This window comes from Hyperolius riggenbachi, chromosome 10 (assembly GCF_040937935.1).
Source record: "Hyperolius riggenbachi isolate aHypRig1 chromosome 10, aHypRig1.pri, whole genome shotgun sequence".
NCBI lineage: Eukaryota > Metazoa > Chordata > Amphibia > Anura > Hyperoliidae > Hyperolius > Hyperolius riggenbachi.
This window is the reverse complement of record NC_090655.1, coordinates 85,774,344-85,790,928: the sequence shown is the minus strand read 5'-3', so window position 1 is coordinate 85,790,928 and position 16,585 is coordinate 85,774,344. Positions and strand designations below refer to the sequence as shown.

The 16,585-nt window shown below is 41.9% G+C and overlaps 1 protein-coding gene across 4 annotated transcripts in view; it reads right to left on the bottom strand.

The window, feature by feature from the left end:
- RHOBTB1 (Rho related BTB domain containing 1) overlaps nucleotides 1-16,585 on the bottom strand; it is a 127,573-nt gene that overhangs the window by 34,382 nt on the left and 76,606 nt on the right. For all 4 annotated transcript variants that reach the window (XM_068257860.1, XM_068257862.1, XM_068257861.1 and 1 more), the window contains 2 exons: nucleotides 5,581-5,782; nucleotides 441-544 (listed from right to left, as the gene is read on the bottom strand). In XM_068257860.1, the coding sequence (XP_068113961.1) occupies nucleotides 441-544; nucleotides 5,581-5,772 (296 nt within the window). In that variant the 5' untranslated portion in view covers nucleotides 5,773-5,782. The remainder of the gene's footprint in view (nucleotides 1-440; nucleotides 545-5,580; nucleotides 5,783-16,585) is intronic.

Below are 16,585 nucleotides of genomic sequence, written 5' to 3'. Positions count from 1 at the left end.
ATTCAATAACTCTATAACACCTTAGTGAATTCAAAATTAGATTTTACCCATGAGGTAAATTATCAAACATTCAATAAAGTTTTTGATAAAGCTTAGTGAATTGAGGCCATAGAGTTGAGCAGAAAACAAGATCTGTGTAAACTAAGCATTAATGCATTTTTTGATATCCTCCAGCAGTGGCCACGCCAAAGTGCATGGCAAAGAATACAAGTTCAATACTACTTTGAGACTGTACAAAGGCATTATGGGAGTTTTATGTTCCTGTCATGTCTGAGTGCAGTAAATGGCAGTGTAAAGTGTACACAGAACAACACTCAGAGGCTGTAAAATAAACCCCCTGCCCTGTTGCTAGTTCCAAAAGCCACTGCCCTCTGGATATTGTCACAATAAACATTATTCACTCGTGCCAGCAACGTAAAGAGTAAGCAGTATTTCTTTACCGTCCATAGGCAAAGCGTCTGTCCTTGTGATGGTCGCCAAAGGTGTCCCACAGCCTGAGAGATACACTCACTTCATCCACTACATCCCGGGAGCGTTCAAGGACCTAAATGAAAGCCATAAATATAAGAAACACACCTTTAATACTGCAGCAATTGCCATTTCCCTAAGAATCCTGCAGCCTGTGCACTATTTAAGGTGACAACACAGAACATAATGTGCTGAATTGCAATATACATGAAGCTATAATGGAAAAGGAGGAACACTAATAGGTTGATGCCCTCATGGCTGGAAACTCCCTATAGCTATAATTGGTGTAAGAGTATACATGTATGTGTGTTTTTTTTATTTCTGTTTCAGGTACTATCTGTGAGGAGTAACATCTCAACTTCTGGAAGGCGCTGTTGCTGTGGATGCCATCTAGATGCTCAACCAATTAAAAGATAGACTGAGGGCAGGGTGTGGCTAAAGGCTCAGGACTAGTTGTTGGTTCCCCAGGTGACCCAATGAGTGATTGAATAACAGGCAGTAAATTAGCTGAGGTAACCTGGAGCTCTTGGTCAGTTGGCAAGGAGCAGGCGAGCTTCTATTACCAGGGCCGGTTCTGCCTGAGGCAAGCTTGTGAGGATGCACCCCCTCTCCGAATTGGAATGATCGCACAGCACTCAACAACTTGCACCGCACAGCATAGCTGCGGTAAGCCCCCCAAAAAACACCCTCAGTATAGGTAGGTAGCCAGGTTTAGGTGCCCCCAGTATTGGTAGCTAGGTACAGTTGCCTCCAGTATAGGATAGCCAGGTACAGTTGCCCCCAGTATAGGTTGGCCAGGCACTCTCTTCACTTCCTGTTTCTGCCTGGTGCTGTCCCCAGACTTCTGCTGCTTGAGGAAGTTGCCTCACTTGGCATCATCTGCGGACCGGGCCTGTCTACTACCCACCCAAAAAAAATTTCTGCAAGTCATTGGTTTTGTCATGGTACCTACTTACTGGGGCGGGGATAGTGCTTCCCACTGATAGGGGCGGGCAAATGGTATGTTGCTATGGGCAACTGGTGCATTGCTAGGGTCTACAGACAATGCAATATTTCTGATGGAAAGGAAAAAAATGTGTTAAAGAGACACTGAAGCGAAAAAAAAAATATGATATAATGAATTGGTTGTGTACTATGAATAATTACTAAAAGATTAGCAGCAAAGAAAATATTCTCATACTTTTACTTTCAGGTATATAGTGTTTTTTCTAACATTGCATCATTCTATATTATGTGCAGATTACACAACATTCAGCATTCAAAATGAGTCTTTCGGAGCAGTCTGTGAAGTAATGAACTCTCCTCTGGCAGAGGAAAAGTAAACAGTTCACTTACAGTTGAGATAATAAAAGTCAGATAACAGCCCTCTCCACGACTAACTTAGTCGGAGAGCTTAATAGCTTTTTTGCATAGAGATAACAACTGGAGTTTCTCAACTCTTCCTGTACTGGAAACAATTAGACTGATGTATCTGATCTTAATGTTTTATTTCTTAGCTGTACTACACATACAAATCATAATATCATCATTTTTTTTTTTCGCTTCAGTGTCTCTTTAAGTTGTGTTAACTATGTTTTATATGTTTTAAACCGTTAAAACCCCCCGGAAAGAAAGGGCCACGGCCTTTAAACGCCTTTCTGTGTTTTGTCTCCTTATTTCTTTTATTTTCGAGTATACGGAATGTGTGTAAGGGGATGTTTTCATGCAACTCTTCACTCCTGTGCACTTTCTGCTATACATTAGCAGGATGAGATTAAAAGGCCCCTTAATCTAAAATATAAGAAGGCTGCAAGGAATCTTGGAACACTTGTTAATGCAATTCAGTCCGGCCCAGCAGGTATAGTTCAGTGGTATACACCGTGGTGAGCATGTCTTGTGTGTGTCACACTACACTGTTAGATACTGATCCCTTCCTGCCTGCAATAGTAAGTTGGCTCTATATGGATACTGTGAAGGGCAACAAATGTCAGATGCCACCGGTGGGGCATCCATGGAATGATGCAAAGTTAATTAACATGCAGCAATTCACACTAACCACAGCTCAGAATGCGGTACAGTCAAACGAGATGTCTGATCAGCCCGTTTAAATTACATCACTTTTTGTCCTTTTGTCATATTCAGTAAAAGTAACCTATATACACTAATGTCATCAGCAGACAAAGAACCGAAGACTCTAATTTCAAAAGGAATTCTAAAATGTAACGGGAGGTTGGGGAATCTGGAGGCTGCCATAATGGCATCATTTTTGAAAAATGCAATTTGCCTGGTTGTTCTTGATTTAGATTCAGTGGTGTAGCTATGGAGCTATGGGCCCCAGTGCAAGTTTTACATTGGGGCCCCCCAGCACTCTATACATAACAATTGATACGGCACACCAAACTCTCAACTACAGTGTCAGAGGTGCAAAAGGGATAGGGAGCAGTTTGTTAATGATTTCTATTCAAAGCATCTATAGAAGTGATCATTACCAGCACAAGACCAATAGAGAGCTAATACTTCTATTGGGGTTAAAGAAGGGCCCTGCTGCGATTTCAACCTCTGCATCCCCTTTTGCTATGCCACTGTTTAGATTATTTAGCTAAAATCCAAAAGCATATTATTGTTACTAATCTATTTTTCATTTGATGGTCACATTTTCAGATTGCCACAATAGTAGCGGTCGCGCTACTGGTGAACCGTGTCACGATACTAGATTATCTCGCAGTACTTCCGTGCGTAACTACAGGTAATATTGCCGAGCGCTGTGTGTTCCCAGGTAATATTACTGAGGATTGATGACTCAACCCCAATGAGAGTTTTACCCTCCGTTACGATCCAGTTTTCATAGGATGTGCAGGGCAACTCCCCAGTGTGAAACTAGCCTGAGAGGTGTTTTGTTACAATACCAGGTGTTACATGTGTTCAGAAAGACTGACTTCAACACAATTCACACGTCTGGAACACCCTGCAGAGGTAAAACTGCACTACAAACTCCTAAAGAGGTGACTACTCTTTCCCAAAGAAAGGGCTCATTTTAAAGACTCTATCAGAGTAATAGGGGATAACTTATCCTAAATGGATACCACCTGTGCTTATAAAGTCACTGGTACTGTAATAAAAGTATTTAGAAGGGGAAAAATAGCTAAGCGAGGCAGGCAAACAACACTATAAGGTGAGAAATATGCCTGTGAGGGGATGATCCTATTTCCTTTTTAAAGCCATTACCTGGTAAAGTAATAATATTTTACGGTATATCAAACATCGTAAAGTGTGAACAGAATATGAGGAGATCGTTTTGGTATTGATACAGAACAGGTGTACCAGTAAATCTATTCAAAACGAACAGGAAATGAGGCCAATATATTTTCAGCATCATCAAGCATTCACTGCTTAACATCCCATGAAAAATACGTTTGTTTTTTTCTATGAAGGTGTCGGCTATCCGATCACCAGAAGCGTGTTATTTCTACAGAAATGATTGCACTTTTCATTTTCGTATTAATAAAAGCGGCAATCAGTTGGAAAAAATTGCCAATTTTTTTGGTCTGACTGCCACTTTACTGTCATTTAATGGTACTTTAGTGCTGATCGTTATATTTATAAAGTGCTGATCAGCCTGACTGCTGCTTTACAGATTGCCAAATGACATTTTTCACTTTCGTAGTGGCGAGCGCTATAAGCTACAATGAAGTACAAACTGTTTTTAACACAATGCCACTTTAAAAAGAAGCATAATGCAGCCATAGTAAAAACACTTCTTTATTCCTTTTTCTTTTCCTCCTCCCCTCATCTTGAGTTAACATACACCTGGCCTGAGAGAGATAGGGAGGCTGACATTTATTTACTTTTAAACATTGCAGGTTGCCTGGCTGTACTGCTGAGCCTTTGCCTCTAATACTTTTAGCCATAGACCATGAACAAGCATGCAGATCAGGGGCTTGATTCACAAAGCGGTGCTAACCTACTTAGCACGTCTAAAGTCTTTAGACGCGCTAACCAGGGTGCTAAGTAGGTTAGCACCGGATTTCTCAATCAGATCGCGCGCAAAGTTTTACGCGCGCTAAGTCCCATAGGCTTTAATGGGCACTTCGCGCGGTGCGCCCTGCGCTCTGTGCAGTACGCGCGTAAAGTTTTGCGCGCGTAAAGTTTTATGCGCGAAAAGCTTGTTTAGACGTGCTAAGGGGGTTTTCACAGGCGTGCTAACAGTTAGCACCGCTTTGTGAATCAAGCCCCAGGTGTTTCTGACTGGGTTTAACCTTGATTTTTTTTAACCCTGGGTTTAACCTCAATTTACCTTGGGAGGGGGAAGCCTCTGGATCCTATAGAGGCTTCCCCCATCCTCCTGTGTCCCACGGCGGTCTCGCTGGGTCCCTCTGTATGGCGGCCATGTAAATATTTACCTTCCCCGACTCCAGTGCAGGCGCAGTAGTGGCTCTCGGCTCGGGAGCAGGCGGAAATATACGTTCCCAGTCAGGTCCGCTCTACTGCACAGGAGACTTGCGCCTGTGCAGTAGAGAGGACCCGACTAAGATTGGCTATTTCCACCTGATCCCGAGCCGAGAGCCGCTACTGCGCCTGCGCTGGAGTCAGGGAAGGTAAATACAAACTGACAAATTGTCGGCTGTGGCTTCGGAGGGGCCCATTGAGACTACCGTGGGGCGAAGGAGGATGGGGGAAGCCTCGATAGGATCCAGAGACTTCCCCCTCCCAAGGTAAATACCACCCAGGGGCCCATTTTTTCTATTACCGAGTCTCTTTAAGGAGAGATAAATTGTGAGTTCATAAGTAAGTTGAGATAACTCAACAGAAAAACTCTGTGAATCAGCCCCAAAGAGAGGTGTTTCATGGGATGCATTTTCTGAATCAAATCTATCTAGGCTTAATGGGCTAATAACTGGGAACCAGCATGCTGGTGAGTACAGTCCTCCTTCCTTCTTACATGCTAATTCTGGATCAGTGACAAAGAATGAAGCCACTGAATAACTATGATGTCCGCTAACCATCACAGGACAAACAATGACAGATTTCGCCATTTGGAGTTTTTTTTTGTAAACGCTGACAATTTAGGTATCTTAAAACCTAGAACAAGCAAAGAAGTCATTAGGCAACAGTTACTATAATACCCAGACTTACCTCTTGGCAGACTCTGTACTGATCGATAGCCCATACTGTGGGTACATGGGTGGCCAGGAGCTGGTACTGAGTTAAGGTGGTGTTGCACGCCCTCGCACAGATGAGTCGCGTCTTGCCCACCGCATTGTCTCCCACGACCACACACTTTATGGTTTCCACATTGGGCCGTTCGTAGTCCATATCAGTGTCCATTTATACAGACCTGACGAGGAGAAGACAAACGGATTACAACCGAGGTCTACTGCTAGACAGGTGAACAGTTACTACTGAGACGAGCAGCATGTGCTACCTTTTATACTCTCTGAATAGCCCAGAGCTGCTGAGCCACCCTGGAGTAAACAATGTGACATCTTTTGTTTTTTCTCAACACAAAATGAATCTACATGACTGACGGCAGGTACACTTGGAATGCTGCTCATCTTGTACAATTCAGCAGAATTTTACACAGACAGTACACAACCCAGCCCCGGCACGGATTAGTTCATGCAGCCCTCGGATATCATTTCAGACGTGCATGGGATGCCGGGATGCCTGCTGCTCAATGGGCCAAAAAGCCCCACATAGCAGGGTTCAATTCTGATCAGAGTTCTGCTGAAATCTGATCAAACACCTTTGTAGTGCTTGATGATGTACAAAAGTACACAGCTGTTGTGAGTCTCACTGCACCTGTTGACAAAAAGTTACCACTGACTCCTATAGGTGACCATTAACGGTAGAATTTTTCCTGCAATGCACTTTTTTATGCCCAAATTGTATAGAAAACTGTGCCGTTTGTGGCGCAAGTTGATGTGATACGATTCCTTGGTTCATTAGAAAAGGAAAAATGATTGATCCAAAAGTTGTATTTTATGATCGAATCGGAATGAAAAACCTTCTGAAATCGTTCTGTTAATGGGAACAAACGATAATTGCCTTCCAAAAGTTAGGATCAATCAAATCACATCGAAAGATCGCATATGATGACAAAAATTGTGCCGTTAATGGGCAACTTTAAATTGATCAGATCTGAATTGATTGGATAAAGAAACTGCCCAAGATTGGGCTCAGGTTGAGTCTAGCACACCTAAAGGTGCCCAATTCAAGGTACAATTTCCCGAGTCCAGAGCGATTGGCCAGTAGATCAATCGGTTACCGTTGATGGTGACAATCATTCTATCAATCGTTTCATAGATCCAATTCCGGAACGATTCTTCCAGTCTGATCAGATTGCTTATCATTTGTTGGTAGTGCAGAACAATAAATTCTGATTGATTGCAAGGATCGGACAGACGATCGTTTGGGAATCTGGATCGTCAATGGGCACCTTGATAGAAAGAAAGGTACCCGTTAACAATCCCATTTCCCAAACGATCGACAGTCCGATCGATCAGAAAGAACCGTTCTGAAATATGGATCAAAGGAACGATTAATAGAATGATTGTTCATTGTCGATTGTTACACAACCTGATACGATCAATCGTATGGTCAGTCGTTCGGGAGATTGTACTACTGATGGGCACATTTAGGCAGGTTTAAATAGAGGTTTTCTTTCGCATCCTTAAAAGCCTCCGTGTAAAAAGATAATATAAAAAAAAAGTTTCCATCTTCTGATCCAGTTTCTGAATAGAAAGTCAATTTTGAAGAAGGAAATTATGTTAATTTATGATTTTTAATTATTTCACCTTACAATGCTAGTTTAATCGCAGCCCAGAATAACACCGGCAGCTCTAAAAACAACAAATTAATAAGCATGTAGAAAATAGCCCGCTGTTTAAATTTACATTGCTAATAATCAAATTAAGCATTTATTTTAGCACGGCTGCATTCACACTCTCTAAATAGAAGTACATTTCTTTTCACACGTAGACGCCGTACCTGAGGTTTTACTGCAGTGCAGTAATTATACCTGTTCATGTTCTACTCGTACTCCCAAAGGAAATGGGTTATTACACCACTTCAGCGTCGCTGCTTTCTAGACCACGCATCTATTCTCAGAGCTTGTTAACAAGCACCAGGAGAAATTATGCTAAGCATTACAATGCCTTATGAGAGGTGATCTAAGCAGGCTTTCTAGAAATGATGATCTATATTTAATTTTCCAGAAGCTGTGTACTCTGCACGATGACCTTTAAGCGGCATTGTCACCATAAAAAGACGCTAATCCTGCATTCAAAACTTGCAAAACTTTTTCTGCTGTTATGGTTTGGAGTTATCACATACTTTAGGAGCATTGGCCCTTTAGTAGTCAGTGCCAAACAGTTGAATGCTAGGGGTTCTTTATCTAGAATATATTCCTCCTCTTCCATTTATTTCCCTGCCTAGCTGCTTATCTGAAACACGATCCCCTGCTCACCTGTTTTTACAAGCAAGGCTGAGGTGATTCAGCGATCAGAGGAGAAAAGAGAAAAAAGACAGTGCAGTTCCTAGTATACACCTCAGTGGGAGTGTCTGAAGAATCTGGGAGGAGGGCAGCTAATGAATACACAATGAGCAAGAGAAGGGAGGGGGGAAAACAAGAGTCAGGGAGGATATGATGTCTGTTAGCTTAGCAAGATGGTCACTGCCTAGAATAGGATTTTCTGCTTTTCGTTTATAAAATTCACTGGAATCATTATGTGGATAGCACAATCCATCTGTTATGTAAGTAGAACAAGTATTTATCTACTTATATATGTGTTTTTTATTCCTAGGTTAGCATGGGTGTCGCTTGTTCTTTAAAGAGAAACTTTAAAAACCAATCCCATTCCAGGTGGTCTACTGTGTAAACAGAGTTTCTGTTCTGGAAAGGTGATGAATGCATTTCTCCTTAAAGAAGGAAAAAAAAAAAAAGAGTTGAACTTACCCGGAGCTTCTAATGGTCCCCCGCAGACGTCCTGTGCCCACGCAGCCACTTACCGATGCTCCGGCCCCGCCTCCGGTTCACTTCTGGAATTTGTGACTTTAAAGTCGGAAAACCCCTACGCCTGTGCTGGCATCTCCAGAAGTGTATTGTGCAGGCCCAGTACGGTCTGCGCTTGCTCAGTACGCTATTGGTGATGTCAGCAGGAGCGAGGGCGAGGCCGCGCAGGTGTAGAGGTTTTCTGACTTTAAAGTCGGAAATTCCAGAAGTAAACTGGAGGCAGAGACCGGAGCATCGGTGAGTGGCTGCGCGGGCACAGGACATCTGCGGGGGACCATTAGAAGCCCCAGATAAGTTCAACTGTTCTTCCACCTACCCCTTACGGTAGTCCTTTAACATCCTCTTCACATTTTCAGAATGAGAAGTTTAGTAAACTACAATTTTCTTTATCTGCTTAGCTTGGTGGATGGTGGTAGTCTGGATCTATTGCCAATGCATCAGAATCGCCATATATATGCTAGATTCTTGTAAGAGGCAGCGTCCAAACAGCCGCTTTGGTCAAGGATCATTTAGCATGATCACCCATACAAAAAAAAAAACACCTTAGAGTACATTTCTTTGTAGCCTTGGCAACAGTAGTCTTTATACTCTGTTTGGAGCACTGTTGCCAAGAAACTGTCCAGAACCTCCCACCTTGTTGTAGAAGTAATTGACCACACAGGGCAGGAGCTTTTGTGACACATTTACAACACTTGCACTAATCTACTGATGGACAGCAAGCACTCTCGTATCTCCTGATATCATTCAGACGCATGGTGGAATGACTGTGTTTTCTATGCACATAGAAACAAAGTAAGCATACTGAAGTCATGTTTTTCATTATTTGTGCAATTATATAAGACAAAATTAATTAACATGATTCATTTTTTTCTGTGCATATAAAATACATCTATATTTATAGCACATTTTTTACAAAAGTAGAATATCCCTAAAGGTGCCCATCAATACAATTTTTTATCAGATGCAATCTTTCGACTCACTTTTTACGATCGTAAGTAATCGTAAGGTAATTATCAATTTCTCCCATAAATGGATCAATTAGGGCATATTCTCTCTTCAGATACGATCGTAAAATACAACTTTTGGATCGATGACAGCTTTTGCTCCAATTGACCAAAGAATAGTTTTACATCGATTTTCGCAACACACTGCATAAAAAGTGCGGTGGAAGATTGCATCTGATGAAAAAATTGGACCGTTAATGGGCACCTTTAAAAGATTAGATCAACTTTGACATGTGATGCTATAGGTATACATCATACTTTATATCTATATCTATTGTTGGACAGGTTTTCCAAACTTTCCATCCACAGGTAGACATCTTCTAATGAAGGCTTCAAGTTCTAGTGAAAGATGGAAAAATACAGCAAGGTGGTAATACTACATGGACACCTGAGCTTCTCTTAAACATCATGGCTGTAGTGTGTCCACTTGCTTGTTTAACGAGTTGTTATACTTGACAACGCCTTGGGGCGAAAGCAAGAAAAAAAGTTGAGACCTGTCACTCCAATTTTCCAAGCCTAAGGCAGTTGACCCAAAGCGATAGGCCAGTAAATCTATAGGTGTTCTCCAACCAGAAAGCACGCTGAATCTTGCTAGGGCCAGCGCATTAGCTGGAGTAATTACAAAAGTCTCAACATGGCAAGCCGAAAGCGTTCTATGGATGTGAAGCAACATACAATATTTAAAGCCTATGAGAGTTCTGGTTCCTATCGGACTCTACAAAACTTCCTCGAATGTTGAAGGCGCAGAGGAGCAGTTACCTCAAATTAAGCTTACCACAAACTATTTTTATCTTCATATTCTGTCCTTTATGGTATCACTGAGGCAATGCAAATGCAATGAGAACTCACAGCAACCAGACTTCAGATTACTATGGTCAAATCAGTTTTGTTGATAAGAATTCATGTTGACAATACAAAAAATGTCCTTGGAATGCTGAAGGCTCCACAAAAGTCACAACAGTCAGCTAAAATTACAGGGAGAATGCAAGCCTATAATAAATCTCTGAAGTAAAAACAAAAACAAAAAAAAGCATAGAAAAGTTGTCACAATTCTATAATTTACAGCATACTGACACCTGCAAATACTGGTAGTCAAGTTATGTAATCAGTGTACAAAACATGAGTCCTGGAAACCACAAACACCTGCCCACCTTGTTATGTAAACATGGGAACTGTGGACTGTTGAGTGCCACATTGCAGGCGTGGATCCTGGATCTTCTGAGGCTGGAGGAATTAGGAGCATGCTTATTCATGGCTGCAATCATTTAAAGACTACTTGAAGCTCCACAAGTAAGGTGGGAGGAACGGGGGAATGACCCAACCAGCAAGATCAGCAGAAGAGGCTTGATGGACCACATACACATGTTCCAAAGGAGTTAAAGCCATGCTTGCAGATAGGCAAATCCACAGATAAGGCCACCTCCTAACATTTGCCAATGTCTATTCCGACCTGTGGTTCAATTGCTTTTAATAGAGTTCCCTGACCTTTGACATTTAAGTGGACCTGTATGCTGCCCTGTTTGGTCAGAGGGTTCCCCAGCTCACTAGAAACCATATCCTCTCTGCATTGTTCTACACAGATTGCTAGTCACACTCACAGTATTACTGCTAGATTCTGGAAAGGCCCAATCCCTCCACATCGCGCAATTCTGGACAGGATGTGGTGGATCTATCATATGGAACAGATTTCATATTCCCTAAAGTCTAATCTTGCTAGATTCCTCCTCATATGGTCAGAATGGTTTATCAGACTCCCCTTAGGTCGCCCACGTCCCACCCTTGATGTGTGTGGTGTATTGTATCTTGGTATCATCGTTTCCTATATTGCCATGATCTTTTGTTGTTCAGCAAGCAACAGTGAATTCGCAATATGTAATATACCCTGCCTAAAGCTCTTGTATACACTTCCCTGCAATTGTCAATTCCGAAATATTTTATGTTTGTACCGTTTATATGCCATAATTATACAATAAAATACTAAAGTAAAAAAAAACAACAAAACAAATACGTTCTGCAAACCTCAAAATAACTGCCTTCTCTTGTGACTCCTCTATAATAGGGCAGCCATATTGGTGTTTGGGCTAGGCCCGGTGTGACATGCTGAACATGTGACTATTCTCCCTGGTTACCAGTCTTAAGGCTCATACACACATCAGACTATAGTCTTTGGAAACTGAAAGATCACAGACCAATCTTACCACCCTCCATGTAGTAGTGTAAGGCTGGATAGTGTAATGGTTAAGGGCTCTGCCTCTGACGCAGGAGACCTGGGTTCGAATCTCGGCTCTGCCTGTTCAGTAAGCCAGCACCTATTCAGTAGGAGACCTTGGGCAAGACTCCCTAACACTGCTACTGCCTATAGAGCGCGTCCTAGTGGCTGCAGCTCTGGCGCTTTGAGTCCGCCAGGAGAAAAGCGCGATATAAATGTTCTGTGTTTGTTTGTGTGTTTGTTTTTGTTTAGTATGAGAGCCATACCTTCACAGTATTTTCTATGGTGCTGAACTCCCCATCAGACAGAAATCTTTGCAAGTTGCTGCACACACAGATGCTGTACACATGCAACAGATCAGTATCTGCAAAAGATCTGTTCCTGCAAAAGATCCATTCCTGCAAAATGCATTCATAGTCTATGATATCTGCAGATCATCATACACACCTTGTTTAACAGACATTCCTTTGCAGATCAGACAATCATCTGCAGATCTGAAAATCCATCCTGGTGGATCTGATCTGCAGATGAATGTCAGTTAAATCATGTGTGTATGAGGATCTGCAGATCTCATAGACTATGAATGCAATTTGCAGAAACGGATGTTTGGCAGGAACAGATCTTTTGCAGATGCTGATCTTTTGTGTCTGTACAGCATCTGTGTGTGCAGCATCTTGCAAAGATTTTTTTCTGATGGGGAGTTCAGCTCCATAGAAAAGACTGTGAAGGTATGGCTCTCATACTACATGAAGGGTGGTAAGATTGGTCTGTGATCTTTCAGTTTCCAAAGACTATAGTCTGATGTGTGTATGCACCTTAAGGAACATAGGAATGAGGTGATACATGCAGATCTACCAGTGCATACCATGACAAAGTACTCTACTTTATTAAACACTGCAGTACAGAAAGGGAAATTATTACGCACCTGTCACTAGGCTATTGGAAAAGGCCATCATAACCTTCAATCACAGGGCTATTTTATTTAATAACAGTGTATTATAAAGATACATGTGCAGCACTGACCTATATTTGTGCAACTTTTATAGGGAAAGTGAACTATCCCTTTAAGTTGGTCATCCAAGGAAGGAGATTTTCTACTGTAGTGGCCCATTTTTCTCTCGTAGGACAATTGGAAGCTTTCCCAGGGGACAGATTAAGTTCTAGAATTTTTCCAAAGTCATTCTCATTTAATCAGTAAACATTTGTTTACTTCCAAAGTCCAAAGACGTTAACTTTTGCACTGGCTAAACAGTTTCAAGTACTTTAAAAAAAAAAAAAAAAGCAAAGAAAAACAAAAGAAAAACTGTCCCCCATGAAGATAGCAGTTATTATAAAACATGAACTTGGTAAATCAAACTTTTAAAGGAAAACTACTTCTGCTAAGAAAAAAGGGGGAGGGAAAAAAGTTTGCTGCCAGTTACTGTATGATTATATAGGAGTACTAAGTTTAGGTATGGCGACCCACCAGCAACACTGGAATAATATACAGTGGAACCTTGGCTTACGGGCATAATTTGTTCCGGAAACATGCTTGGAATCCAGGGTTTTACTGTAACTCAAAGGTCCTCAACCAGTTACCAATTGCAGTGTTGTCTTTTTACAACAAAAATACAGTACTAGCTTCTTTACAAAACATGGAATTATAAGTGATCAGCGGATTAGTCCAGTACTGAAAAAAAGTAACTTTGGCTCCTGCTCTGAGCCGCTGTTTACTCCAGTAGAGAGGTGGGGAGTTCTGTGTAGTTTGGAAATTCTTAGCAAGCTGCTAATTGAAACAAAGAAACACGTTTGCTTTAAAAGAACAAAAAAAAAAAAAAAAAAAAAAAGGTATACTGAGCAGGTTCCAAAAACCAGAATTTGTACTTACCTGGGGCTTCCTCCAGCCCATCGTAGGCCACAAGGTCCCCTGGCATCCTCCTGGCTTCTTTCCCGGTCCCGCCAGCGGGATCGAGGGATTAAACACAGGAATCAACAAGATTGTAAAATGCAAATTGTGCTCTAAACCCACAGCTGGTCCCCTACCTTTCGTGTCCCTACCTCTCCCTCTAGATTGCAAGCCTTTGGGCAGGGCCCTCCTCCTTTTGTGTCCTACCTGATCTTGCACCTCCATTACTGTGCACCCATGCTATACATCTGAGTGAACATAACTTGCCTAATCTCCATACTCCATCCAGTGACTGACTAAGCATTACCTTGTACTCATACTGTGCTGCGTGATCTGGTCTTTCTTGTATTCCTGTATTGTCATATTGCTGTATGTCACCCCTAAATATTGTCTGTTGTCTGCGACCTTAATGTTGCACCATGCGACGTTACATGCGACCTTATAGGCCTAACTTTACATGCGACGTTACATGCCTAAATTTAGGCATGATACAGGGCTTTTCACAAGCGTGCAAACACTTAGCACTGCTTTGTGAATCAAGCCCATAGCCTATGGTGGAAACGCATCTGCCCTGGGCTCCAACCGGACCACAAACTGATGAGCGGAGTGGATTCTACATTATCCACTCCCATTGGCCGTCTGAGTTTGGCTCAAGTGAGAATCTAGCCTATCTACTGAAAGACTGTGCTAAAGTTTTATTGTCCCATCACATACATGTGCAATTTACATCTGACCAATGAGGCCGACGATCGTTTCGGGGCCACCAGGGTCTATTTTTCTTCTGCCATATGCCCTGATAAAGGGGACCCTGGTGGCATCAAAACGATCATCGGCCTCATTGGTCAGACGTAAATTGCACATGTATGTGATTAGACAATAAAACTTTTTCACGGTGTTCCAGCAAGTCTGTGTGCGGACTCCTCCTTTTGAATTGATGATTTGAGCAGCCCAGGAGTCCTGCACCAGTATCCACACCCCAGGAGTGTGGTTCTTCTTTTCCTACAATATCTACTGAAAGAGGGATGCCGAACTCTCAGGCCAATCTAATTCAGGTTTTATAATGTGTTGCCAAGCCCAGTCAGGTTTTGTAATGTGTTGCCAACAGCAAACATTGGCAGTTATAGCTGTATGAAAAGACTTCCTTCATCTACTGTCTCTTTACACTACTTGAAAGATAAGGCAACGCCGCATCTGTTGGTTTTTGACACCCACAGGTTACTGTGTCAGCGAGAATGCACCAGGTATATGCCAGTTAGGTAACTCTAGGTGTTTTACCTAGACATGACTCATTATTACTAAAAAGGAAATAGAGGTTATAAAGTTCACAAGCTTCCTTTGCTAAACCCTGACTGTGCTGTCTGATGAATACTTACAGTGCTGCATAGAGTATGTGCTGCTCAGCATGCCAAATCAAACCTAGATTGCCCTCTGATACATAATACAAATGTGCTACATGGACAGTGATCCTTAAAGAAATCTAAAAGATCGGTTAGCTTATTGCTGACAACAACTCCCTCACAAACGGCAGTCTGTACATGTAAATCAGCATCACTATGGGTTTTCTGTAGGTCTCCCCCTTCTGTATAGCTGTGTGCTGTCTGTAACCACACATTAAATATTGCTGCAATTGTGAAATGCGGGGATCTTCTTCTGTTGTAACACTAACTACAGGATTGTACAGATTATTGAATTATATTTACTTGTTGCCCTGAAAACAAGGTTGGTGATGGTTTCAGGTGACAGTTTCAGGAGTGATCTCTGTAGACACAATGGACGATACCCAGAAAGGATAAAATACATTAAAATCTTTAAAATAAAATATTGAAATATGAGGAGGCTTACTTCAAAGGTGACACAGTTATAAGGTAAAACTATTTGCACTATGGCAACACATTTCGTGAGCATATACAACTAACTTCATCAGGCCAAATTTCAAAACCAGTATTCAAAAATAGCCTGGCATTAAGCGCCTCTCTGTAGACACATACTGCTCAGGTGAGCATCCAAATTTAGTGATGTCATGTGACAAAGGGGAGAGATCAGATTACAAGTAGTGAATAGACACAAATGAGGGGGAATTAAACAGGCTAAACTCTCTAAATACATACAGGGTGCATTCCTCTATGTATTTATTCAGTCCTGTGCGAGAGTTCAGGTTCACTTTAAGAGATTGGGAGGGTAGATGAGTGGGCAGGGCCTTATGGCAGTTTTGTATGGGTCGTACTGATCTAGCGCAGTAGATTGTTAAACAACCACATAGGAAGTAGAAAAGGATGGAAAGGGGGTAAAGTATACGATTTGATTCTTCAAAAAGCATCAGTAACACATAGTGCTCACGAGTGTCAGGCAAACAATAAGGTCATGAACACAGATAAGCAAACAACGATCATCCAAGGGCCTATACACACTGTTGCGCTTGCGCTGCATTTTTAAAACGGCATGTGATTTTTAAATTGCAAAGCCTTCATGAAAATCGAAAAATCGCATTGCACCAGTGTGTACAGGTCTTCACGATTTTAATGATTTTTCAAAAGACCTTGCAATTAAAAAAACACATTAGATTTAAAAGCTCAGCAGTGTGTACAGGCCCTAAAGGCGCATACACACACCATATTTCCGCAAATGACGGGTCCGCCAGACCCTCCTGCTGTGCGGACGTTCTGCCGACAGTAGCGCGCGTGTATGTGCTGTCGGCAGACTAAGGCTGTTTCTGAACGATCTGCTCAGCGGATTTAGATGATGCAGTTTAGATTATGAAAATCTCATGTCTGTAGACAGACTCTTGCATTCTGTTATAATTTAAATTAATAAAAAGGTCCAGAGAGAAAGAGAGAGAGTGTGTTTCCTTATCACAATGGCAGCAGGTGGGCAGCCCCGGAAAGTCAGGTGCTCAGATCTCCCAGCAAGACTTTCCCGACAAAAGAATATAGGTCACGCAACTCAAGCATGTAATAACATCAACAATACCAGACATCAAGGCAAATTGCTGCATGTGTTAAATAAATGTACACCCTGGTTATGCAAGTTAT